At 32.8% G+C, this 26,461-nt stretch overlaps 2 protein-coding genes across 2 annotated transcripts in view; one reads left to right on the forward strand and one right to left on the reverse strand.

The window, feature by feature from the left end:
- The window catches only part of COG5 (component of oligomeric golgi complex 5), a 361,274-nt gene that overhangs the window by 83,346 nt on the left and 251,467 nt on the right, over nucleotides 1–26,461 (forward strand). The window lies entirely within an intron of this gene.
- Nucleotides 15,354–16,757, reverse strand: GPR22 (G protein-coupled receptor 22). The gene has a single exon (XM_027838593.1). The coding sequence runs from the start codon at nucleotides 16,653–16,655 to the stop codon at nucleotides 15,354–15,356; it is 1,302 nt and encodes a 433-aa protein (XP_027694394.1). The 5' UTR covers nucleotides 16,656–16,757.

Consider the following 26,461-nt stretch of genomic DNA (forward strand, 5'->3'; position numbering starts at 1 on the left):
TGTGTGTGTGTGTGTGTGTGTGTGTGTGTGTGTGTGTGTGTGTGTGTGTGTGTGTACATATATATTTGTTTATAAAAAGGTCCTTTCCCCCACCCTTACCCCCTTTTTTTCCTTTAGTTTTTTAAAATTAATCAATTTATATTTAGTTTTAAACATTCACCTCCATAAGCTTTTGAGTTCCAATTTTCTAAACCCTTTCTTTTTAACTGTGGGTATACCCAAAGGCTTGTCTTAGACCTTCTTTTCTTCTCTTTTGTTTGATGATCTCATGGATTCATTTGTCACCTCTGTCTAGATGATTCTCCCATCCATTTATCTAGCTCTTGTTTTAACTTCTGACCACTGATCTCAAATCTCAGTTGAGTTATTGGATATCTCAAATTAGATGTCCCATAGACATCTTAAACTTAGCGTGTCCAAAACTCAACTCATCTTATTTTTTCTCGAAAATTTTTCCCTCTACCTAATTTTCCTATTACTTTCAAGGGCACCACCACCCTCCCAGTCCTCCAGGTGAACATTCAGCGTGTTATCTTTGACTCCTCACCTCCCGTATTGGATCACTTGCAATGTCCTGTGGATTATGCCTTTTTTTCCATCTTTCCTAATTGCTGTCTTCTCTCCTCTGGCACTGTTACTATTCTGAGTGTTGCTGTTCAGTTGGGTCCAACTCTTGGTGCCATTTCCTTCTCCAGTGGATTAAGGCATATAGAGGTTAAGTAACTTGCCCTGGAAAGTGTCTGAAATCAGATTTGAACTCAGGTCTTTTGGATCCAGGCCCAGTCTTTTATCCACTAAGTTATCTGGCTGCCTCCTGTTTTCTGATATAGTTTCTCATCATTAGATGCCTGGACTATTTATTGCAATAGCTTTCTGGTTGATTCTCCTATCTCAAATCTTTCAGTACTCTAAGCAATTCTCCACTCAGCTGACAAATTAAGCCTTTTACAGTTCTTTATAACCTGACCCCTTCCTAACTTTCCAGTCTTCCTATACCTTACTTCCCTCCATGTGGTCTGTTTTCCAGTGATGCTGGCTTCTTTGTGCTCCTTGCACAAGACATGCCATCTCCCAACTCTGGGCATTTTCACTGGCTTTCTTTCATGTCTGGAATGGTCAGCCCCCTCATTTTCTGCCTCTTGACTCCCTGGCTTCATTTAAGTATCAATTAAAATCCTACTTTCTGTGAGAAGCCTTTCCTGATCTTTCTTAATGCTAGTGCCTTCCCTCTGAGATTACCTCCAATTTATCTTGTATATGTCTTATTGTATACTGTTGTTTGCATACTATCTTTCTCAATAGGTTGTTAACTCCTTGAAGGGAGAAAGAGACTGTTTTGGTCTTTCTTTGTATCTCCAGAGCTTAACACAGTGTTTGACACATAATAAGTACTTAATAAATGCTTGTTGCTTGCTTTCTTGGATCTCTTTTTGTAGAACTGAGGGCTAAGTATTAACAGAGTGAGAATTTTTAAAAGTACTTTGATTATTATTTCAAATTCAATAGTTAATTGAATATGGATACCAGCTTATTAGGACTTCATAGTTACTGCTGTGTTTGTCTCATTTCTGTTTTTAAGTTGCTTATTTTGTTTTCAGATTCCTATTACATATGTTTTTTAGGTCTTATACAAATTTAACTGTCAAAAACTTTATTTTTTAAACAAAGAAGTAAAGAGTTTATGTACTTTGTTTACATGTATAATCCTCACAGAACTAATTTTCCACTTTTTTCTTTGTATTTATAAATTCTCTCTTATTGTGCAATAATAGTGAAGACTTATATTTGTCTAATGACTTCTTTGAAGATTTTTTTCAGCTCTGGTTTTATTTATTTTAATCAAATCCTTGAAACATAGTTGGTACAGGTAAACATAATCTTTACCTAATAAAAACAAGAAACAAAAAAACTGATGACAGGAGAAAATACATAAATAATAAAAAATTAGTGTATTCATTTATCTATGTTACTCATTTTCTTTCATATCTAGTTTTTTAAAAGTTATATTCATTGCTGTAAAGTCAGTTATTTTTACTGTTTCCTTGGAATATATCTCTAACTGGCTAGTATTTTTGTAGAGTGGCTTTATTTTCAACTGAACTATGAAATTATTTTGAACTTTAAATGTTATTGATTGTCTCTGTTGGCCTCATTTTCTTTTTTTTTTCCTTTTTTCTCCAGGATTACTAATAACAAGCTATTGGATGATTACATAATTCAGTAAATAAAAATGCCTAAGTAAATATGTAATAACTCTTAAAATGATGAAATAAGAGTGATAGAATGTGCTGAGTTAAAGACATCCAGACACAAATGAAAAACAGGTTTTTGTAATGTTTCAGGAATAAAACTGGTATTTATCAGCCATAGTTGCAACTACACGACATAATAGGAAATTAAATTAAAGATGATATTGAGATATTAAAAAAACTGAGAATCTCTAAATCTGGTTGGTGGGATAGCAAAAGAAAAACAGCATACTCAAATTTAATAAAAAAAGACATTGGAAAAGATAATAAAAACATAATTTTAATTTAAATCCACTAAGAAAACATTAGAGAAGGAATTATTATGCATTACAAACATTGTGTTATAAAACATAACATATTTTGAGTTGAAGTATTAAAAGGGAGCAAGAATTCCAGAGAATAGTACATCATAATTAGTTTATATTTATAATAAGAAAAGTACATGATGAAAATTGCCATTAAGTAGCTTGATTACCTGAGATTTTTCTTGGGATGAAGTAAAAACTAAAAATAGCCTTTTTTTCTTGTGCATATTTGACACCTCTGTCGACAAAATGTTAATGATTGTAGTGTTAGTGTTTTAATGAAAGTGCAGAGCATTCTCTTATTTTTTAAAAGGTTATTTTTGCAGTAGTTGATGCTCTTAAAATTTCAGTTGTTAAATGGGAATAATCAGTTGTGTCGTTTCTTTTGGAAGTTCAACATCCACATCATTTATTCCATTGACAGAAGAGCATATAACAGAGATGTCTTAATGTAATTATTGTGATATTTTTTCCTTCTTTGATAGTGTTCTTGTTGTTCATTTGTTTCAGTTGTGAATGACTCTTCAAGATCCCATTTGGAGTTTTCTTGGCAGAGATGCCGGAGTGGTTTTTCATTTCCCTTTTCAACTCATTTTATAGATAAAGAAACTGAGGCAAACAGTGACTTGCCCAGGTTCACACAGCTAATAAGTATCTGACACCAGATTTGAACTAAGGAAGATGAGTCTTCCTGACTTCAGGTCCAGCACTCTATCCACTGTATCACCTAGCTGCCCCCTTTTTATAGTGAGTAGTTTAAAAAAAAGGTTATTATTATTGTTATTATTTTTTTGCAGTAGTTGATGCTCTTACAATTTTGATGGAATTAGATGGGAATAATCAATTGTGTTGTTTTTTTTTGGAAGTTCAACATTCATGTTATTTATTCCTTTGACTAAAGAACATACAATGAGGAGTCTTAATATAATTATTGTGGTATTTTTTGTTTCTTTCATAGTGTCACTTACAGTGTGTAGTTTTCAATTCAATTCAGCAAACATTTATTAAACACCTATGTTCCAAGCACTGTATGAGGTGCTGGGGATACAAATAAAAAAGAAAGACAGTTTCTTCTTTCAAGAATCTTACAACCTAATGGAGGGAGGCAACACCCAGAAGGAAGCTGGAAAAGGAGGGTAGTGGGGTAGGCATATGAAGTGTCACCTAGCGTGGAGGCATCTTGTTCTGTGGAATTGAAACCAAACAGAGATGTAGATGTTAAGTGGAGTGAGTGTGAGAGACAGACAAGAAAGAGAGAGTGTGTTCTGTGTGTTAGATTTTGTGACTGAAGGCTGTCCTGCTAGTTTCTAATTTAATTTGATATTGGCAAATTAAATGTTGTCAGCTGAAATGAAGTCCGTAGTATGCAAATGAAACAGTTGCTGTTTCATTTTTTCTGAAGACAGCAGTACAGTTCAGGTTATTTCTATCATCAGTTTAGCTATTACAATGACTTTGGGCAAGTCACTACCAAATATGTGCTCCTAAATCTAACAAATAGTAAGATGTAATAGATTCACTGGATAAAGATTATTTTCTAAGCATGATGTTCCTTATTGGAAGAGATAATATAAGCAAATATGCATGTTGGGGAAAAATGCCATATAAATTTTGAGACGTTGAAAAATTGCCATGGCAGGACTTATTTAGCTTTGTAATTTCTCTCTTGGAAGTATTTTAATAAAGTTTTGTCTTGGAAAAAAATATTTACTACTTCTTGTCTTTGTATCCCAAGTATAAATAATAAAGTATATACATAGTACCTGGCACATCATATACTTGGCGCTTAATAAGTGCTTATTTGTTGATTGCTTTCTGTAATCAATTAGTGGCATAGGTGAATGTTCAATGTAATACGATCATAAGAATATAGATCTATTACAGAATTCAATGAGACTTTAGAGGCCACTTAATTTAACCTCCTTATTTTACAGATGAGGAAAATGAGGCCCAATGAGGTTGTGACTGCCTGAGGTCCCACTGGCAGTAATCGTCAGAAGGGGAATTTGAACTCAGGTCCTCTGACTTCAGAGCCAGTGTTTTTTTCCACTGTACTAAGGCTCTTATCCTTGAATTTTTAATAAATTGCTAGTCCAGGCCTAGGATTACGAAAAGTTTTTCTTATGAGTGTCCTTCACTTTGCAAAAGTTCAGTTTAGTTAATTGTTTCTTTAGTTGTTTATTGGTTTAATAATTCATTTATTAATCATTTAATTAAATTATTTTATGTAATTGTTTAAATGCCTCCCAGTAGATTGTGAGCTCCTTGAGGGCAGGGATTGTCTTTTGCCTCTTTTTGTATCCTCAGTAAAGGTCCATTTCCCCCCCCCCCCATATTATACTCATTTTTTGATTATACTCATTTTTTCAGGATTTTATTCTTGGTTGTGAGCCCCTTTTTTGCTTGTTGGACTATCATATTCCAAAATCTCCTCCCATTTTTCAGTCAGTCAGGAAGCATTTATTAAACACCTACTATGTGTCAGGTGCTATGGTAAGTACTTGGGATACAAAAAAAAGACAAAAGACAGTCCATACCCTCAAGGAGTTCACAATAGAGTAGGGAAAACAATAAGTAAACAAATGTGTACAAACAGACCATACATAGAATACATAGGAAATTATCAACATAGGGAAGACTGGTAGAATTAAGAGGGATTGGGAAAGGGTTCCGATAGAAAATGGAACTTTAATTGAGGCTTAAAGGAAGCCAGGAGGTAGAGATGAAGAAGGAAAGCATTCCAGCTAGAGAAAATGCCTGGAGTCAAGACATAGTGTCTTGTTCATGGAATAGCAAATATGCCAGTGTTATTGGATTGAAGAGCGTGTGTATGTGTGTGGGGGGGCAAACAGAGTGGTAATGTGTAAGGTCAGGTATATGGTAAGAAAATTGGATAGGGAGATAGGCTTTGAAGGGTTTTGAGCATCAAACAGAGGATTTTGTATTTTATCCTGAAGGTAAGAGGGAGCCGCTGGAGTTTATTGAGTAGAGAGGTGATGTCAGACCTGCGTTTTGAGAAAGTTACTTCAGTGACTGAATGGACGCTGGATTGGAGTGGAGAGAGATGTGAGGCAGGTAGCCCCACCAGCAAGATATTACAGTAATCCAAGCATGGAGGTGATGAAGGCCTACACCTGGGTGATGGTAGTGTCAGGGGGAAAAAAGGGGACATATTCAAAAGATGTTGCAAAGGTGAAATAGACAGGCCTTGGCAAAAGATAGGATATCGGGGAGGAAGTGAGAGATAGAGAAGAGTTAAGGGTGATGCCTGGAAGACTAGGAGAATGGTGGTGTCTTTTATGTTAATTGGGAAGTTTGGAAGAGGGGAGGGCTTGGGGGAAAAGAAAGTGAATTCAGGTTTGTACATATTGAGTTTAACATATTTATTTCTTGTACATCCACTTCAAGGTGTACGAAAGGCAGTTTGGAGATGGGAAAGAGGAGGTCCGCAGAAAGTTTGGGGCAGGATAGGTAGATTTGAGAATCATCAGTATAGAGATGGTAATTAAATCCATGGGGGCTGATGAAATCATCAATTGAAATAGTAAATTATATTTTAAGTAAGTCTGCCAGGTCTTACCTAATTCTGACTGATTCCTTGATACTTGAACTGCTTGTTTCTGGATGCTTATAGTATTTTTCTTTGATGTGGATCTCTAGATTTTGGCTATAACATTCTTGTGATTTTTGGTGTTGAGCAATCAATGGATTTTCTATTTTTATTTTGCCCTCTAGTTTTAATAGATAGGGACAGATTTCGTTTATGATTTCTCAAAATATAATATCCAGGTTTTTGTTTTATTTTAAATCATGGATTTCAGGGAGACTGGTGATTGTCAAGTTATCTCTTCTTGATCTATATTCTAGGTCATTTGTTTTTGATGTCAGATATACATTTTCTTCTGTTTTTTCAGTTTTTTGATTTTGTTATGATATTTCTTGCTGTATCATGGAGTCATTGATTTTTGTTTGGACTTTTCAAGTTTTCAGGGAGTCTTGTTATTTCAGTAGTTTTCCACTTTCTCTTTCAAGTTACATGTTCTTTTTCTAACTAATTGCTTCAAAGCAGAAGTTCTGAACTTTTTTTGTGTCATAGACTCCCTTTTTAATTTGGTGGAACCTATTGACCTCTTCTTAGAATAATATTTTTAAATGCATAAAATAAAGTACATAGGATTACAAAGGTAATAAATTATATGGAAATAGTTATCAAAATAGTTTCTGAAAAGAATTCATGTATCCACATGTATCCCTATTCCTGAGCTTTTGTTTCATTTTTTTAATCTCTTGATTAATTTCTTATATGTAGTCAATCTGGTAGAAAATGAAGTTTTTCCCCCTTTTGAGTCTCTTCTTGCAGTTGTGATGGAGTTACTCTCTCCTTTTTATGGAAGATCACTAGATTTACAGTCATTTTTTTTGTAGTAGTTGGTGTTTGATTTATTCATCTCTCCAGCTTTAATTCTTGGACATTATGAGTTTTTTCTTAATTGCCATATCCAGTAGTCTTTTCTTAGTCCTCATCCTTTTTGATTTTCCTTTTGATACTTTTTCTTTTTTTTTTTTTTATAGTTTTTAGGCAATTGGGGTTAAGTGACTTGCCCAGGGTCACACAGCTATTAAGTGTCAAGTATTGGGCTGAGGCCGGATTTGAACTCGGGTCCTCCTGACTTCAGGGCTGGTGCTCTATCCACTGCGCCACCTAGCTGCCCCCTTTTGCTACTTTCAAATATCTTTTTGTCTTGGCTTACTTCTCTCTGGATTTTTATGATAGTTCTCTATTTTGGTTCTCCTATCTGTTTGATTGCTTTTTCTTCTCTTTCCTGGCCTTTCCAAGGCTCTGTCATACAGTCACTTCTCACCTCTCTCTATACTCCTTCTCTTGGGGATCCCATCAGCCCCAGTGGATTAAATTATTGCTATGGAAGGGATTACCAGGTCTGTGTCCATTTCTTTTCTCTCTCAGAAGCTCAGTTCTGCATCATGGACACTTCACACAGTATGTTGCATAGTCATCTCAAAATTCAAGTCTCTGGTATAGTGAAAAGCATGCTTTATTTGTACTTGTGGATCTAGGTTCAAATCCTGGCTTTGTTACTTATTTCCTATGGGACATTAGATAAGTTACTTATATTCTCTAGGTCTAATCTCCTCATCTATAAAATGTAGAGCTTTTTAGATTCCTTCTATTCCTAAGTCTTTGATCATTGATCCTCTGCCCAAAACTGAACTCTGTCTTTATCCATCCCACACACTCCTGTTTCTTCTATTTGTCAGCAGTATTATCCATGTTGTCATTCATGTTCACAGTAGATAGTTGCTAGCCATGTGACACTTCCACAAATCACTTTACCTCTTGCAGCCTCAATTTCCTCATCTCTAAGATAGAGAGGTAACTCAATTACCTCTAAAGTCTCTTCCTGCAAAAAAATCTGTAATGCTGTGTTACTGTTATTCTCTTTCCAATTCATCTGCCACAAGGTTGCCAAAGTGATGTTAAAGCTCTGACCACTTCCAGAAAACTCCAGTGACTCCCTTTTGACTTAAAAAAAATGTGGAATCCTCTCTTTGGCTTTTAAAGCCTTTCACAGTCTGCCTTCATCTTACCTGTCCAGACTTATTAATAACTACCTTTAGTGTTATTTCCATTGTAGCCAAACTGACCATCTTGCTTTTCCTCATACATCCCATCCCACATCTTTCTTTCTTTACATAGGCTACCTTCTTTGCCTGGAATTCACTCTTTCCTCACTTCTGCTTCTTAGAATTCCTTCCTCACCTCCATCTCTTAGAATCTCTAACTTCCTATAACCTTGAGACTTTTCTTGATTCCTATCCAACTACTTTGGCTTCCCCTCTCCTGTCATTACAACTTACTTCATATTTACTGTATGTGTTGTATATTTGCTTTTTTGTACGTATGTTGTTTTCCCAGATAGAATGTAATCTCTGCAGGGCAAGTCTGTTTTGTTTTTGTCTCTGTATTTCCAGTGCCTGGCATAGTGCTGACATGTTACTAGATATTTAAATAAGCATTTGCATGATTGATTAATAAATTATTTTTGATTGATAAATTGAATACTCTTCGGCAGTAGTCAGCTTTTTTTCTCTCACTTCGCACCAAAGTCAGGTAGAGATGCTTATTGTGATGACTATATCAGTATCATTTAGTAAAAGAAAATGTGAATCTGTAAAGCTCAACAATCATGACTGTAGGCTTTTAAAAATAAATGGAAAAATGTATTTAAACGAGATGGTTGCACTACTTTTAATTAGTCATAGTACTATTTCTGTGAATCTGGAAATTCATTAAGAATGAATATTATACTCAAATTTACTGCTTTTTTTCATCTACAGAAATAAATATTAAATTAAAGCAATTTAATGACATTTCATTTGTTTTAATAGAATATATTTGCTCCTTTAGTAAGAGGGGATTCTACTTGGTTAGGTTAAAATCCAGAATCTGCAGTCAACTCATTAGCTAAATCTTAGAGCAAATAAGAGGAATAATTTGATTTCCATCTACTGTGTGAGTATGGGATCATTTTGTCATCATTTTCTCTTGAAAAGTGCTTCCATTTTTATTGGGTTTGTAATTTATCATACGCAGTATATTCCTATAATTTATTTCATTGGAACTAGTTTGATGGTTCAAAAATGTGATTTTCCAATTAAACTTTCTTGGATTGGAGGTTCAGATCTCAATTGATTTAATTCAGATTTTTGCCCTAGTAAAATAGGTATAACACGTGTGTATCTTTCAAATGAAATATATCAAGTTGCAATTAAATAATATATCTTCATCAATACTAAACATACATAGAAAATATTCTAGTAGTTTCCTTACTAATTTGTGAAATGTTAGTTTATACAATTTTCTGGACTTCTAATCTGAATGGATTCCAGATTTAGACATACTTCAGTACAATTAAATAAATATTACTTAAGAATTCTTTGGAACATGTGTATGTGTGTGCATAAATGCGTGTGCATGCACACAGCTGGAGAATGTATACGATGTGATATTTTAGTATAATGGTTGGGCTGTCATTAAATGGTAGATACTTAATTTTACTATTGATGTACTTAACTCTGTTAAGTAACTTTACAGAGCAATTCTTTGGATGTATTTACAAGTTATATTTGGTGGCACACAGAAGAGAAGGAACTAGAAGAGGGAGCGTTCTCATTTCTTGATCCTTACTAGAGTAAACCGTTGCTCCAGCATACAGTACTTATGATTTCATCATAATAAATTGGTTTGTTGAATCTCTAATATGTTACTTCAGTACCTCACAGTGGATAGAATACTGGGCCTGGAGTCAAGAAGATCTGAGTTCAAATGTGGCCTCAGATACATTCTAACGGTGTGACCCTGGGCAAGTCACTTAACCTCTGTTTGCCTTAATTCACTGGAGAAGGAAATGACAAATCACTCCAGTATTTTTGCCAAGGAAACCCCATGGACAGTATGGTCCGTGCAGTCACGTAGAATTGGATATAGCTAAATGATTGAACAACAACAAAAATACTTCACAGGATACATACTATATCCCTCACCAGAGCAAGATGTGTTTCCCAAACTTCCATTAATGCATTGTTTTAATCTTTAATTGTAATTTTCCTTAATAGTTTTTATAAACTAAATTTACTAATGTTTTGCTGATTTTTTTTGAGAGAGGCTGGATGTTAGATAATTCTTATCCCTCTTCTGTAACCTGTTGTGTTTTTTCTATCCTAATGTGACTTACCTGTTTCCTTAGAACTTAGGCTCTTACAGCATTGTCCGAGAAGATTATTGGCATCCTGTGTGCTCTATCTTATTAAATTCTCCTCCCCTCCCCAGTTTTCTTGTTTCCTATTTATTTCTTTCTTACTCGGAATTCTGCTTCTTAACAGATTTATAGTTAACATTCATTAAGGTTGCACATCTGGGCAAAGCCTGGTCCCTTCTGTCATGGAACTTTTACATATAAAAAATTTGATAGATATACAGGAGAATATACATAAATTAAGTAATATAGCAAATATTTCCCCAAATTTCTATTTTTCCATTTTTCTTCCTCCTTAGTCATTTTAAGGTACAAGAGAGGAGAAAAAAAAATACACATTCTTTTATCTTACTTTTCTCCATCCCCCTCTGTTCTACCCATATTACTTGGTGTTCTTCTAACAGTCTTGCGCATTATATCACCAAGTTTACCTTTCTTTCCTTCTTCAAATAGATCTTAAAGTCTATCCTATATATCCTGTAATATATGTACTATATAATAATAAATTAATTATGTTTGGAAAGCATTGGTGCCCATTAAAGGAAATCAGTGTATATAAATCTAAGGCATGATTATAATGATTAAAATAGCAAATATTGCTCAATTTTTCAATTTGATAATTTGTATTACTAATTTAAAAATTGGTTGAAAATGTTTAATTTCAGTGTTTTATTTTGAAGGACTTACAGAAAAATAAATAGGATGACTCAGATAAGTAGACACATTTAAAATATAGTCAGAGAATATTTCCTTTTACAGTAAAATATCTATTATCTGACATACTTATGTCCTCGGATGTTCTGCAAAATTGAATTTTCTGGTTAACTAAAAAAATTTTTTTCAATGATGATTACTTTGGTGAGGAGTTAATGTGTACTAACCTTAGAATATAGCTTGAAAATTGTTTGAGATAAACTGTTCTCTTTCAGATTTTTTTTCTTGTAGGAGTATAGTATAGCCAAATGTTTCTCTTACGTTAGGATTTTGGTTATTTGTGTTTCAGATAATCAGAGTTTTATTGCAACAGGCAAACTATTTGGAGGGAAGAAAAAATGGACTACCATATACTCTAAAAGATAGAGAAATGTATTGTGAATACCACAAGTTTCATTAAACAGATAATTGTGAATAATTTAATTTTGATAATAGATGAACATCTGTATAGGAGGTTTCTTTTTTGGGGTACAATATACTCCTCGTCTTAAAAGTAACAAACAGGACAAAACTCCACACTTTTTACAGAGCAACTCCTATTAGTATCTCAATCAACATTCCTTAATTCCTCTTTTGAAAAAATCCTGTATCTGTGTTTCAAAGCTTAATATTAATTGTTTTTTTTAATTCTCTGGACTGTGGTTTTAAAAAAGAAAAATGCAAAAGACTTTAAGAAATATATGCCAAGTAATTTGCTGTTGCCTTTTGTTTTTGTTTTTTACGTTATCAGTTTTTATTTTTACAGAAAAACAATCCAAACAGCTGTGCCCTTTATGTGTTAATTCTTGGAAATAAAAAGAAAAATAAAAGCACTTGTCTTATTAAAAAAACTGAATTAAAGGCATAAGAAAGGAGGAAAATAAAAATTGTTTATGGTTTGCCACAAAACAAATATTTAATTAGAAATAAAAACTGTTCAGGCTGACGTCCTATAAACTGAACCCTCTAATGTAAATAAATCTTGTGCTTTTTTTTTAAAGCGTAGGTTTGAATCTATTTAAGTACTGTTTTCATAAGCTCATTACACGCTATTTAACAAATTTAAAAGCTATTAGACACTATCAGGTAAATACATTACTTTTTCTCTCTAAATTCATGAGTGAACAAATGTTTGTATACATAAAAGGCATATAAACTGTACTAGAGTTACTACAGGAGCTGGTAAATCTGCTTTGTAAAGGCTACCTTTGTGATCATCTAAAATACTAAATGTAGGCAATAAATAGTGGTTTATAGTAAAATTACAGTATTTGCATTTTATACTTTGCTACCTCAGAGTTAATGTTATAAAGGATACCAGAAGCAATTAAACTTCTGTCATACATTGATTTTTCTTTTCTTTTTCTTTTTTTGGCTAGGCAATGGGGTTAAGTAACCTTTCCAGGGTTACACAGCTAGTAAGTGTTACATGTCTGAGGCCAGATTTGAACTGAGGTCCTTCAGAATTCAGGGCCAGTGCTCTATCCACTGCACCACCTAGTTGCCCCTCATCCATTGATTTTTAAACTGGGTGGTTTGAAGTAGTTGGAATTGAAGACTAAAATATTTTAAAACTCTATTTTAAGTGTTTTTTCTGTGTAATTCTAAGAATAGTTGAACTAATTTGTATCTCTGTTTGAAAACAAAATTGACTAAAGGTCTTGCTGTTAAGTGGGATCTTGTCAAAGTTTAAACCTTATCCAAAATAAGCTGTCACATAGAAAAGAGAATATTAAATGATACTAAGTACTAAAAGAAATGTTTTTAAATGAAGAATTGAAAATTGCTTGGTCTCTTCTGTAAATACTATTGCTGTTGAAATTTTATTTTTTTCTGAAGAGCAACTATTTGGAGAGGCAGTGTCGTATAGAAGAGGGACTTTCTTCCCTAATTTTTGATCTCTGTGACTGTGGGTAAGTCATTGAATATCTCTGAGCCTTACTTTCCTTATCTGTAAATGAGAGTGTAGAGGCAGTCTGGTTTAGGTGATAGAATGCTAGTCTTAGAATCAGGAAAATCTGAGTTCTAATTCTGCCTTTGTCACCTATTTAGCTCTGTGACCTTGGGCAAGCCACCTGGTAGGTCTTAGGCAGCTAGCTCCCTAAGCCTTTTCTGTTTTCTGCAGTAGTACAAGAAATTTCCACACAGGGACTTTACTACACTGATAGTATCACAGAAGAAATTAAGTGTAATAATACTTGAATAAATCACCTCAAGGTGTTGCTGTGGAATAAGAGCTTTGTAAACCTTAGAGCTCTTTCTATATGAATATGGATTATATTTTGAATAATGCTTGTTTATACTATATTTTATTGAAATATGGTATCTTTATTTGTTTGCCCTGTACTTCTGTATTGAATTGATTTAGGAAATAAGGCACAGGAAAGCTGTGGTTTTTGCCAGGATTCTATAGTATGCTAGCATTAGTACCAAATAATATTCTTATTTCTCTTGTGACCTCACGACCTTTATTTGATTGCATTGTACTGCATTTCCCTTAGGATTAGGGTACTCAGCAAAGCAAAGTTAATGAATCCTTTTTATCTGTGTGAAAGAGTTAGATAATTTGAAAGATAATATAATTTTTGTTTAGAATATTATAAGTGAAAAAATTATTTTTAAATGGCTCACTACTTGTATTTTATTCGAGTCATTTAGAAGAAAATACAAAAAAAGGAAATGAAAAAATTGTTCTGCTGATTAAGTCAGATGTTTGTATGTCGAAGTAATAAGTCCTAGTGGAAAGTAAACTGGTTTTGTTTTCAGAAGACCTATGTTTGGTTACAGGTTCCCTCACTGCAAGGCCCTTTCCAAATCGATTGCTAGAATTTCCTAATTAAATAACTTCTCTGAGCCTTAGTATCCTTTTCTAGAAAATGGGGATAATAAGACTTGAAGGAACTCTCAAGAATTGGTGAGAGGAAAGTGCTTTTAAAACTTGTTTTATCAACAGTTTTTAGCATTTATTAATATGTTGTTATAGCATACAGATAAGTGGAAAATAATTCAAGACAGCTTTATTTTTTTATAAGCACCTTTTCTCCCCAGGAGATAAAAACTACATAATAATAATAAAATAACCATTTTTTGACATAGTTTGCTCAATTGGAATGACCATCACTTAATTCTGGATGAGTAGATCGTGAATCATTTGCAAGCCTTAGAATCATTATTTCAATCAGTAATTTAATAGTTTCCTAGCATCCATTGAAGACAAGAAAGAGGATTTTCAAAATTTCGTGTCTGAATGAGATACAGAAGGAGAAATGGTGATGGGTGTGTTATGATGATAATGATAACCAGGGTACAAATAAAACTTGCATTTTGTGTACTGTGAGGCTATAGTCCTGTCACAGAAATCACATTTGATATTGGAGGCAGCTCTGAAGTTTATTATAAAAAAATTAAAAAGAGTAGGATTTGCTGGTGGTATCTTATGTTCTCCATACATAAAAAAATATTTATTTAAATTCCTCCCTCTTATATTTAATTCCAGTAATTTTAAAATGCAATTCACTTTTTAAAAGAAAGACCTAAAGGTTATTCTTTAATTTTTTTTTTACCATAGTGAAAACTACATATTGTAGGCTTATTGCCACCTTCATCATATAAAAATCATTGCTTTAGGTTTTTTTTCATTATATAATGTGGTATTTTATTAATACACCTGAGTTTGCAATTTTCTTCTTAATCCTTTGCCTGTTCAGGTTTTCACTCTTGAAAACTGAGAAAAGGAGTTGCTAATTTTTTTCTATATGTGATTATGGATAGAAGAAAGAATATATAAGGTTAATTTTTAGATATATTGCTTATAGTAAATATGGGCTATTGTGAAACAATGATTGACTTAAGGAAGTAAATTAATTCTAATTGATTTGAATTATAATTTGAGATTTTAAATTAAAATGATATTTAAGTTAAACATTAACTTAAGTGTAGCTAGGGTATATGGCTCAGAGAACTCAATTAAAAAAATAAAGCATACAGGTTTTGATTGAATTTTAAAAGTGTATACTGTTTTAAGGCTATTCATTTATTTTAATTTTTTAGAAAATATGACTTACATGAATATTTTTCTAGTGGACAGAATAATGACAAAATATACACAATGATGTTACTTTAACAAACTGCCATGCAACATATACATTAAATAATGAAGAAATTGAATATATAAGACCTAATCTATTTCACATTTAATATTGAAATTTTACACTATAACCAATACTTTAAAAATTTCCCCCTTATTTGGCAGTCATGTTTTTTACAGTTAAAAAAACAAAACAAAACAAAATTCTTGGGAATGGGGATTTGGTGAAAACTTGTTTTTTTGCTTAGTCTGTAACAACCTGTGGTACTAAACATTTCTCTCTTACTTCACTGTCTTCAAAAGTAATTGTTTTATTCCTTTTAGGATCTATCCAAGAATTGTGTATTACAGCATTATTAGGCATAGGATCTGCTTCCACAATTGAAACAACTCGCTTTTTCATTTTACTTTTCAAGACTTTTTGAAATTTTTGTCTAGTAAATGCATATAGTAAAGGGTGAAATATGGTAGTTCCATAGGCCATAACTAGAAAACACAATCTTAGTTTTACCAGAAGGTCACTTGGGCCCAAACATAAAATGGTGGTGTTTAAAACAGAAATTGGTGTCCAGCAGAGAAGAAATGTTGAAATAATCAACAGAGACATTCGGAAGACTCTCTTTTGCCTCTCCCGTCGTTCTCGGTGTCTCTTCACGGCTCGCCGGAGAGCAATTATGACAGAAACAGAAGTTCTTACACCAAAAACTACATTTCTCCCGCCACTGCTTTGGGATACATCGGTAGTCTCATGCTGTGTGGTCAGAGAAATTGTCTTTTTTTTTCTTGCTTTCTTCTTTTGCCCTGTTGAAAATCTTGTGCCTATTCGAATATTTAGGGCTTGAAGTATTTTGGTGTAGGTAATTAGCATTACTATAACAGTGAAAAAGAAGATTGGAATCTGTACTAGCAAGTGATAGTACATCCCCAGCTCAGTGTGGTATTCATTTCTACTGACACAGAGAAGTGTCTTGTTTTTCCATCTGCTTTCACTTTGAAGACTGAAAAAATTGACCTCGATAAAGGGAATTAGGAAAGAGAAAAATGAGACAATCCATATGGATGTCATTAACATGACAGCTCTTCCCATCGTCAGAATTCGGTTTGCAGGTTTTACAGAGATATCATATCGGTCCAAAGTGATTGCAAAAACGTTGATTGCAGTTGAGACACTTGCAAAGGAAACACAAGCCTCATGGAAGCAACAGATGAGAGCGGTATTACTCTCCAACGAAAGTAGAAGAATAACTATAGTTAGAGGTATACATCCCACACAAATAATTACATCAAGTACATGAAGATTCATTGTAATAATGTTACTGACAGAGTTGATTAAGTTGGATTTCATGCAGTAAAGTACCAATACTGTGAGGTTACTGCCAAGTCCCAGTACAATTTCTAACATGAGAAATCCAGTGAGAGATACTTGAAAGCTTAATGGATATGATGATGATGGGTACATATTGGTGTTGATGTCATCAATGTCATCTCGGACTGTAATGTTAGATTCAGACTGCATGTTGATTTCCGGAATGGGAGAGAAACACATTCTTTTGGAGCAGTTGGCTTTTTTCCTAGAAAGTGAAATAAAATAAACTATTTGATTTCCATACTTGTAATCACTTGGATAAGTAGCTAATGTATATGTTCTCTTCCTGTCAAAAATCTGTTTACTCTTGTATGTATTTCTGGATTTGATGTTTAGCAAAATTTACAAGGAAGAAAATTTGTCAATCTTAATTCATCAAGTTTACTTTGTTATGCCATAAAAGGGCATTTAGAATGTACATATACATATGTGTATGTGTGTTTATATATATATATATATGCACACATATATTCTTGAAGAATCATTCATCTAAGGCTTTCCTTTATGTATTGTAAAACGTTTTAAATATTAAAAACATGTTTTGTTGGAAACTTTTCACTTTCATTTTTAAAAAAAGAATGGTTTGAAAATCCATTAGCATAGAAATGCTACTTTTAAAATTCAATTAAAAATTTCTAAATTGTTAGAAAATATATATATTACATATTCAATATTGATGTATAAATAGTATAAGGGTAGATCTCCCTTTGAGATGTTTTCTTGTGTAAAGATTTCAGATGAAAAATACAGTTTTTAGGTATTATGTATTAGGATACTAGTATTCTTTTAAATACTATTTCCCTATTATTGATTTGAAAAATTTACATTACATAGCCAATAGTGTGTTATGGTTTCATAAGAAGTTTCCCCCATGATACCCAAATTTTTAAGTATTGTGATTAGAATAAAAATATTTCATATTGGTCATTGAACTTTATATTATACAAATTTGTGAAAAGACTTTAAAAAGATGCAAAAGGAAGTCACCTTGACGTGTACCAGGACAGTGAAACTTTAATAAGATGACACTCAGCTTTCATGTGGAAAGTTTATTTCATGACCGCACCCTCTTATGGAGCCTGAGAGTTGAAATTTAACAGCTCAATAATAAATTTGCATTTTCAAGATGTTTTAAAGAATTTAACTATTGGCTTTATTTAAATCTAGGGTTTAAAGTGAAAAATGAGACTCTGGATAAGTCCCAGAAATGTGTATTTTGGAGAGTTTTTTCAATTGTACTTCTGAAGTTATTAGAAATGAATAATTTTGAAAAGAATCAGAACATATCATCCTTTGCTATTGGTATAGATTAATTTTTAGTACCTAAGCCTGTAGATCAATTTGCAGGTAAAATGTGCATCTTTCAGCATGTGCAAATGTCATGTAGACAATATTTTACATTTCTGAAAGAAAGCCAATCAGCCATCATTTCACATATTTGAAATATAAAATGTGAGCTAAAGTGATCATAATCTTAGACATGAAGTAGGAAATATAAACTTCAAAATTGAACTTTACCTCTTCATATTTTGCAAGTTTTGCCAGGCTTATATATAATTCCAGGATATAGATCCATTCATATTGTTAGCTTAAAAAATGATTTCCGAAGCTGCTTTAAGTGATTCTAAGATTGAATTCTCTTGAACACAATTTAAACTAGAACATTATTAAAGGCGTATTTGTTCAAATAAGGCATGGTCAGAACTCCAACCGAAATCCTGTGAAAATGGAAAATTTTAAATGTGCCAAATGTTTTGAGCTGACAGATTAAACATCAGGTCTTTGTCACATCAGTTAGATTTATGATTAAATAAAAGCAAAAAATGTCAAGTTAGAAACATAATTAGAAAAATACATCTTCATGTCAGTGTTCTCTTCTCTTGTAAATGTTAAACAGTGGTTGGGTGCATGCATCTTTTGACCTACCTGTTTTCTGTTGCCTCAGGGGTCTTTCAGCTCACTATAGCAGTTTTTCAAAAATTGATACATGGTATCATTGACAGATTTTTGACATGCATTTTCACCTGGCAACAGTGAAGTAGCAATGTTCTATTTCCTGCCTTGTAGAATATTTCATTTATTTTTGTTCCAACACTTCAGCAGCAAGATTTATGTTTAAAAATGAGATTTTATTGGCTGATAGATTTCTAAGGACCAGTACACATTATTTGTGTTTCTTTTGCTTTTTAAAGCCACTACTAATAAAATCAAGAACTTCTTAAGTGATATTAATTATATTGCCCTTTTGAAGACTATATGGCTGTGTATTTTTATTTTCCAGGATAAGTGAAAATAAAAATAGAGGCATCAGATTTCTGGCTTTAGAAATGTATTTAGACATCCTTTTGTTACAACTGGACATTTGTTTCTATAGTACTCTTGTTCATTAGTTGGACTAATGTCTTGATCACATAAATTTCTTTACATTATGAAATCCAGTTCATGAGCTTTTGATAAAGACCATCTGCTATTTAATTTGGTTTATTTTCATTAAAGAAGGATACATAACAGATCAAGAAATTCAGAGAAAAAATATCCATTAGTCATCGTGACAATTGATATGAATAACTTAATTTGTAGTGCAGAGAACCTGATACAGCTTCATTTAGCTTGCTGGTGAAGTATGTACATTCTCCTTTTGAAAATTCATTTTTCATTGTTTCTTCATGAATCAGTTGTTTCCACAATTTTGATATTTAAAGTAGAAAATCCTTTTAAAAATGCTCACCATTTTGTTTTCAGCCATATACCATTGCATTCTTCTCGTGAAAATATCCAATGTCTTCTCTTCAGAGTACTGATTTGTTATGCATGCAAGCAGTCATAGACTTATTCCATGTTTTTCCTTTAACTCCTTTATGTCTTTAGAAATACACATTATATCTTGTAGCTTGTGGTTCAGACTGCTAGAAAGATGTTCAGTCATTTGCATTCTTCGTAGTGTCAGTAGCAAAAACTGAATTAGATGATTTATGTGCTTGGGAGAAAAAGGGAAAAAAAAGATTTAAGATAAAGGGTATCTATTAATTTTAAATTAATAATTAAAAAGCTACCGTGATACTATTTATGTAAAACCTATTTATAAAAATACATTAGCTCTATTATTAGACCTAGAACCATAATGTAAAATATAAGGAACATCCTTTTACTCTGCAAAATTTTTACTCCCTAGTTAATGATAGTGTTAACATTGCCAGTGAAAGAAAAAGAGAAAAGCTGATTGCTTAACAACTGTTTTCTATTTCCGTATTTAAAGCTAGCTTATATTTTCAGATCTTTGAAGTAAATTTATACTATACACACTGATGTCTTCTTGTCTTTGTGATAAATTTGATAAAGCATCAGCTACCTTAGGAGCAATACAGCTTGTTTAATAACTGTTTGAACATTGCTTGAAATTTGCTGTCCCAAACCAATCTCATATCAGTATTCTACAGGTAAAATTTTCATTGGTGTTTGGTTTAAATAGTGGAAATAGATAAGCTAATGCAGAAAGGTGAGTGCACATATAACTGTGTTCTATGAACAAATCTATTATTATGCTTGTGCTAATGGTATTAAGCAATAAAAACAGCTATATAGTGAACCTATTATTCCTTAAAAGAATTTCCTTATGCATCAATGTGTGTAAATTTTTTTTTTTTGAAAAAAATCTATTTGGACATTTAAGATATTTAGCTAGTTTAGAGTGACTTAAAAGCAAGTTTTACTAGTGAATTAACAGAAAATGTCCTTAATACTCAATCAATGCATTTTAAAAGAATTGCATGTTTAAAAAGCAATGCTTTTAAAAAAAACACCACTAATACATGCTTTTCAACAGGCAGAATTAAACTCAAACATTCTTAAAATTTAGGCAGAACCAAACCATCTTTTTTTCCAAAGTAATTTTACCAAGCACAGATTATGCTGTTTCAGGAGCAATTAATAAGGAACGTATCTTACCTCTGCTTAAAGATTGGTTATATTCTTGATACAGTTGAAGCATTTCCAGTTTTGATTGATTCATTTCGTTCACTTGTTAGCAGAGTACTGAGGGAAGAGGGTCATAAACATCTCTTCAAAAAATGACCTTAATGAAAATATGTTCCTGGACTGTGCCATTGTTTCAGCACTCCTGCTAATGTATGGAACATGTAAGGCTGCTTAGAGGCTGCTGCAGTCTCTCACTCTTCCGACTGTGGAATCAATAAGCATCTGAAAATACATAATGAAAGTAATTTAACATACTGAAGGCTTCTTGTCTCCAGAGGCAACATTTAGATTCAGCAGCCTTTCTAAAGAAGAACAGCAGTGCTTCTCAGAGGAAAGCCTGTTCTGGGCAGCGTTTGCAGAATGACAGCCTACCTTGTCGCTTCTCCTCACTGCAGAGAGATGCAGTGCATTCACTAATTTTGATTGGTCAGTTGTGTTGGGCTTAAACTGTGCTACATATGTATAGCAGTGATTCCACCCCCCCCCCCGCTACTGTTTTATATATGGATGCTTTTTCAAAAGGCTAAATTTGTAAATGTATTGAATGTGACTCTCAAATAGATTATGCACTCATTAGTGCATAATTTATCTTTAAAATAATTTGCTCTATTTTGGTTTGTTCTTCAATAGTGCCAGCATGGAAGAAAATGCAATGATGGAGAGAATTACACAGTAGAAAGTGTATATTCTTTTTAGAGCCTTTGATAATTATATTTAAGAATATCTTGGTGCTATATAATCTTTTTGTTGAAATTCTTTGTCCTATAATAAAAAAGGAACTACTGCATCTTTACTATGAGCCAAATTGAATTTTAACCAGTGTGTTTGTATGCAGGTCTTTATTCTTAGTGTGTTCCAAATGAGTCTATACAAAACAACATATTTAAGATCATTACAAATACCTTTATTCATTCAACAAATGTTTGAGTCCCTACTATGTGCAAGGCATAGTTTTAGTCACCGAATGCAGCAGAATATTTATCGCAATATGATCAGAATATTATTTTCTTATTAACAGGTAGATTTTTGAATTTATGTATACAGTACAGTAATATGGTTTGAAAATTCTATTTTCTTGCTTGCTCATTTTCATCATTTTCATCAACAAGTAACTAGGTTAATAGTATGTTTTAGAAAAACGCTATAAAATTTTATTATATTAGGGAATATTAATTTGTTTGCACTTTTAGTGATACTTTTATTTTATACTTATTGGCCATTTGCTAACATAATTTCTTTGTACTAGTTAATGCTGTCTTTGATATTTATGTTTGTATGTTTTTTCTGAGAAAGCAAGTACCTATACTGCTAAGTACCTATAATGAATGTGCAAGGCACTAGTTACATTAAATATAACAAAGTAGCTTAGTTTCATGTTTATTAAGTTAGATAAAGATAAAAATTGACCACTTCAGGAAATAAAGTCATACACCCAAGAGAAAAAAATTGATACTATAGATATAAAAAACTTCAAGCTTTAACTTAAAATATAGTACTATAGTTTTAGGGCTGGAAGGAGTTTTAATGATTTCTAGTCCATAGAATACCACTCAGTGTTCATTAATTTAGTGTCTTCAGATTCCAAGAAAAAAAATTTAAATTTAGTATTATTTATAATTTTATATGTTCTTTTATAAAATGCTATGTAGGTTTTTACAAAATAGCAGATATACTTACAATTATTATAATGTTAATTTTTACTATCACTCATTTTAGAACTCTCAAAAGCATTATTTTGCTCTTAATGCAGACTGATCTCAGTTTGTAATTTGCTAATGAGGATATTTCATTAAATATCAAAGCAATTCACATATAATTTTGACACAATCTAACAGCTTATCTCATCCTCTTCTTATAACTTGCTAGGGTTCAACATTGAGGATTGCATATTGCTAAGAGGTCTGTATACAGCTTGGAAGATACTTTATGAAAAATCTGCTTACGTATTTCTACAAATTTCTTCACAACCTGAGATGTCAAAAATTTGCTCATGCTAAAAATTAAAAAAAAATACTGTACATATTTGGAAAGTTTGAATTTTACTGGTCTACCAGCCATATTGAAAGATTGATGTGACATATTTTTAATACAAAACTGATTCCAAAGAAAGATTATTAGCATGACTTGGTACCTTGGTTGGATAGAGATTACATTATGATAGCTTTATTTTATATGAACTTTTCCAGCCACACACGTGACTGCTAAAAAGGAGAATTCATTTATTTTTAGGAAGACAATCTCAACATGTCCTGTAGCATCAAATTTATCAAATATATAGATCATTGGATTCAGATCCAGATTTTATTTATTCTTGCCTGTAGGTTCTTCCCTTTTCAATCTATCCTTCAAAAGCTGACAAAACAATATTCCTAATATCCCTTTTCCTTACAGGATAAAATGCAAACTTCTTAGTCTAGAATTTTCCAGTTTTATTTACCATCACTTTTATTCATGTTATTTATATTCCTGCCAAACTAGACTACTGGGTGTTCCCTAACCTGCCATCTTCAAACTCTTTTCATTTAGGAAGGCTCTTCCCTATGTTTGGAATTTCTTTCTTTCTCATTTTTACTTACTAAAAACATTCTTGTTTTTTATGGCTCAGCTTAGGGTGGTACCTCCTCCATGAAGCCTTCCCCAATTTCTCCAGGTGAGAATGTTTATGTTCTCTTTAAATTTTCTTCTAGCGTTTTGCCTATGTTTTTCCTTTACAAGAAACAGTCATGTCTTATCACAGTTTACCTCATACTAATCTGTGTTCATGTCACAGTCTAGGTAGTAGACATGGGAGAAGGGACAGGATTGTTTTGTATCTTTATAAGCCTAGTTGCTAGCACAATGCTTTCCACTTAGGTATTTAATAATTTTTAAAAATTAAGTTAATGGGAAATAAATTACTAATGCAAAATTTAGCATATTAGTTTAAAATGACAAAAAAATCGAGTAACCATAGAAACCCAGATACTCACATTTGTGTACTTAATAAATTTAGTGTAATTTTAGAGCATTAAAGTTGAAAAATACTCCAGATGGCGATGGTAGTGGAAAGACCTTTGACTCTGAAGTCCAAAGATTTGAGTTCAGATCTTACCTATCTGATATTTTTCTAACAATTGGGCTTACAAAAATGAAAAAAGACAGTGCTTCTATTCTGACTTATACTGGAGGGAGGTAAATGAAATGGCATGTTCGCAGATAAGCTTCAGTTATGCTATGAGAGGTAGAAGGTTTAGATAATACGTAGTCTTTACCCTCATGATCTTACAGTTTAGTTGGAAGTTAATACACATAATCCTTACCTATATTTATTTCAAAGACTCAGTGATTTCATCAGTGAGTATGTCTTTCAGTTATTCATATCAAGGCACCTCCATGCCTTAATAGTTGGTATCATAGTCAAAAACTTCATCATCTGGCATATAACTTTTTGATGATGAGCCTCTGAATGTAGCTGTGCCGATCTTAAGACAACAGATACACAGTCCATCACCAGACCTCTCTGAAAACTTTATCAGCTTTGTGGGTCTTGTCAGAGCTTGTGGTCTGCTGGCAAAGCTTTTGAAAACCCAGGATTCAAACTTGAGTGGTGGATTCAAGACGGTACAATAATACAATAAATGTTATGTACCCTCTGCCTTCAGAAGTACCATATTAGGCAGAGGAAGGGAGACAAAGTTTATATAGGGAGCATATGGTGTGGTAAAAGGTTAGACATTTAAAGCAGATAGCTATTACACACAGTATGAAGTGACTAAGACTATTACTGGGTGTGTGACCCTGGGGAAAGTATTTAATCTCTCAGTTCTGCCGGCAACTTTCAAGGACTTGATAAGTTGAATGACAAATCCAGATTCATAGAAGAAATGTCTTCTCCTGCAAGTTCATTAGACTCAGTAAATCCCAGGATTAGATAAAAAGAAAAACAAAATAGTAGAGAGTTAGAAAATAAAATGCTGGTGACATATGAGGTGGAAAGTAATTACTGGCTGGGGGCATCAGGAAAGGCTTCCTGTAGTAGTTTGCTTTTTGAATGGGCCTTAATGAATGGGTAGGAGGTGAATAGATGAAGATAGAAAGGAGAGCATTACTTGCAAAGGGAATAACATGATCTAAGAATAAATAATTTAAGTAACAATACAGTATACAATAAACATATTAGAAAAGTGCACAATAAAATGTGGGGGGAAATAACAGTTGTGCTCTAAAGGAAGAGAAGAATTTCAGCAGGTTGAGATATGGGAGAGGGTAAGCATGGGTGATGGACTCTGCAATGCGGAGAAGGAATAAAATTAGAGAATGCGAAATGTATAGTTTGGAAGTAATGTGGAATATGTGAAGGACAATAGAATGAAAAGAGGCCGCAAAGATCGTTTGAAACTAGATAATGGGGTAGAATATTTAAATTCACCCAAATATGTTTCATGGCATTTCCTTTTTTAATAATTTATTAAACATTGATTAAGCCCATTAATAACAATGCACAGTGAATAGTAATGCACAATGTGCTAGGAATGAGGGACATGAATATGAAATACTACACAGTCCCTGCCCTCTAGGGGTTAATAGCTTAATGGGAAAAGAAAACTTTAGCATATAGAAATGAGGATGATATAAGGTAGAATATAAACAGGGCAAAGGAAGGATTGAAACAGAATGCCACAAGAAATACCCGGGAGGTATTTCTTTTATTCACTTTTTCAAATTCACTTTTATTTTATTCAATTTTATTTTCAGTTCCAAATTTTTTCCCTTTTACTCCTTCACCAATTGAGAAGGCAAATGAAATAAAACCCATTACAAATATGTATGAAGATACAAAACAAATTAGAAGAAAATATGCTTGAATCTGTACTCTTTAGTGCACTACTTCCCTTTCTGGATAGCATGTTTCTTCATGAGTTCTTTGGAACTGTGCTTGGTCATTGTGTTGATCATAGGTACCAAGAATTTCAAACTTGATTACCTTTACAATATTCTTGTTTCTATATTAGTTATTCTGATTCTGCTCACTTCACTTTGCATTAATATAAGTCTTCTCAGGTTGTTCTGAAACATCACTTTACTCATTTCTTGTAGCACAATATTATTTCATCACATTCGTATACCATAACTTGATTAGCCATTCCCAATTGATGCTCATCCCTTGAGTTCCTAATTCTTTGCTGCCACAAAAAAAAAAAAAAGCTGCCATAAATATTTTTGTACTATGGATCCTTTTCCTCTTTGAATTCTTTGGGGGTATAGTCCTACTAGTGGTATTGCTGGGTCAGAGAGTATGCATAATTTAATAGATATAAAGTGTTGGAGTTGTTTTAGTTTGCTTTTCTCTCATTATTAGTGATTTAGGACATTTTTTTCATGTGGCTACTGATAGTTTGGATTTCTTTCTCAGAAAACTGCTCATTTTTGTCTTTTGACCCTTTATCACTTGGGGAATGACTCTTTTTCTTGTATATTTGCCTCAGTTCATCTTAAAAATGACACCTTAATCAGAGAAACTTCCTGAAAAGATTTCCCCCCTAGTTTCCTGTTTTTCTTCTAGTTTTAACTGAATTTGGTTTTGTTTGTGCAAAACTTTTAAGTTTTTTTGTAATCAAGATTACCCATTTTACCTCCCCTGAACCTCTCTATCTTTTTTTTTGGTCATGAACTTTTCTCCCTAGATCTCACACATGATTTCATCCATGCTTCACTAATTTTCTTATGATATCACCCTTTAGGTATAAATTGTGTATCCATTTTGAACTTGTCTTGAGTATATAATGTGAGATATTGGTCCATGCTTAGCATCTGCCAGGCTACTTTCCATTTTTTTCCAGTAGTTTTTGTCGAATATCAAGTTCTCGCCCAAATAGCCAGGGTCTTTGTATTTATCAAAAAATAGTTTACCATTCTCTTTTATTTCTATATATTGTGTACCTAATCTATTCCATTTATCAATCTCTCTATTTATTACTCAGCAACAAATTATTTTGATGATTACAGGTTTATATTATACTTTGAGATCTAGT

This window comes from Vombatus ursinus, unplaced genomic scaffold, assembly GCF_900497805.2.
Source record: "Vombatus ursinus unplaced genomic scaffold, bare-nosed wombat genome assembly UNPS02014830.1, whole genome shotgun sequence".
Lineage (NCBI taxonomy): Eukaryota > Metazoa > Chordata > Mammalia > Diprotodontia > Vombatidae > Vombatus > Vombatus ursinus.

Coding starts and splice junctions, on each gene's coding strand:
- GPR22 (XM_027838593.1), bottom strand. CDS start 16,655: ATGTGTTTCTCTCCCATTCCGGAAATCAACATGCAGTCTGAATCTAAC.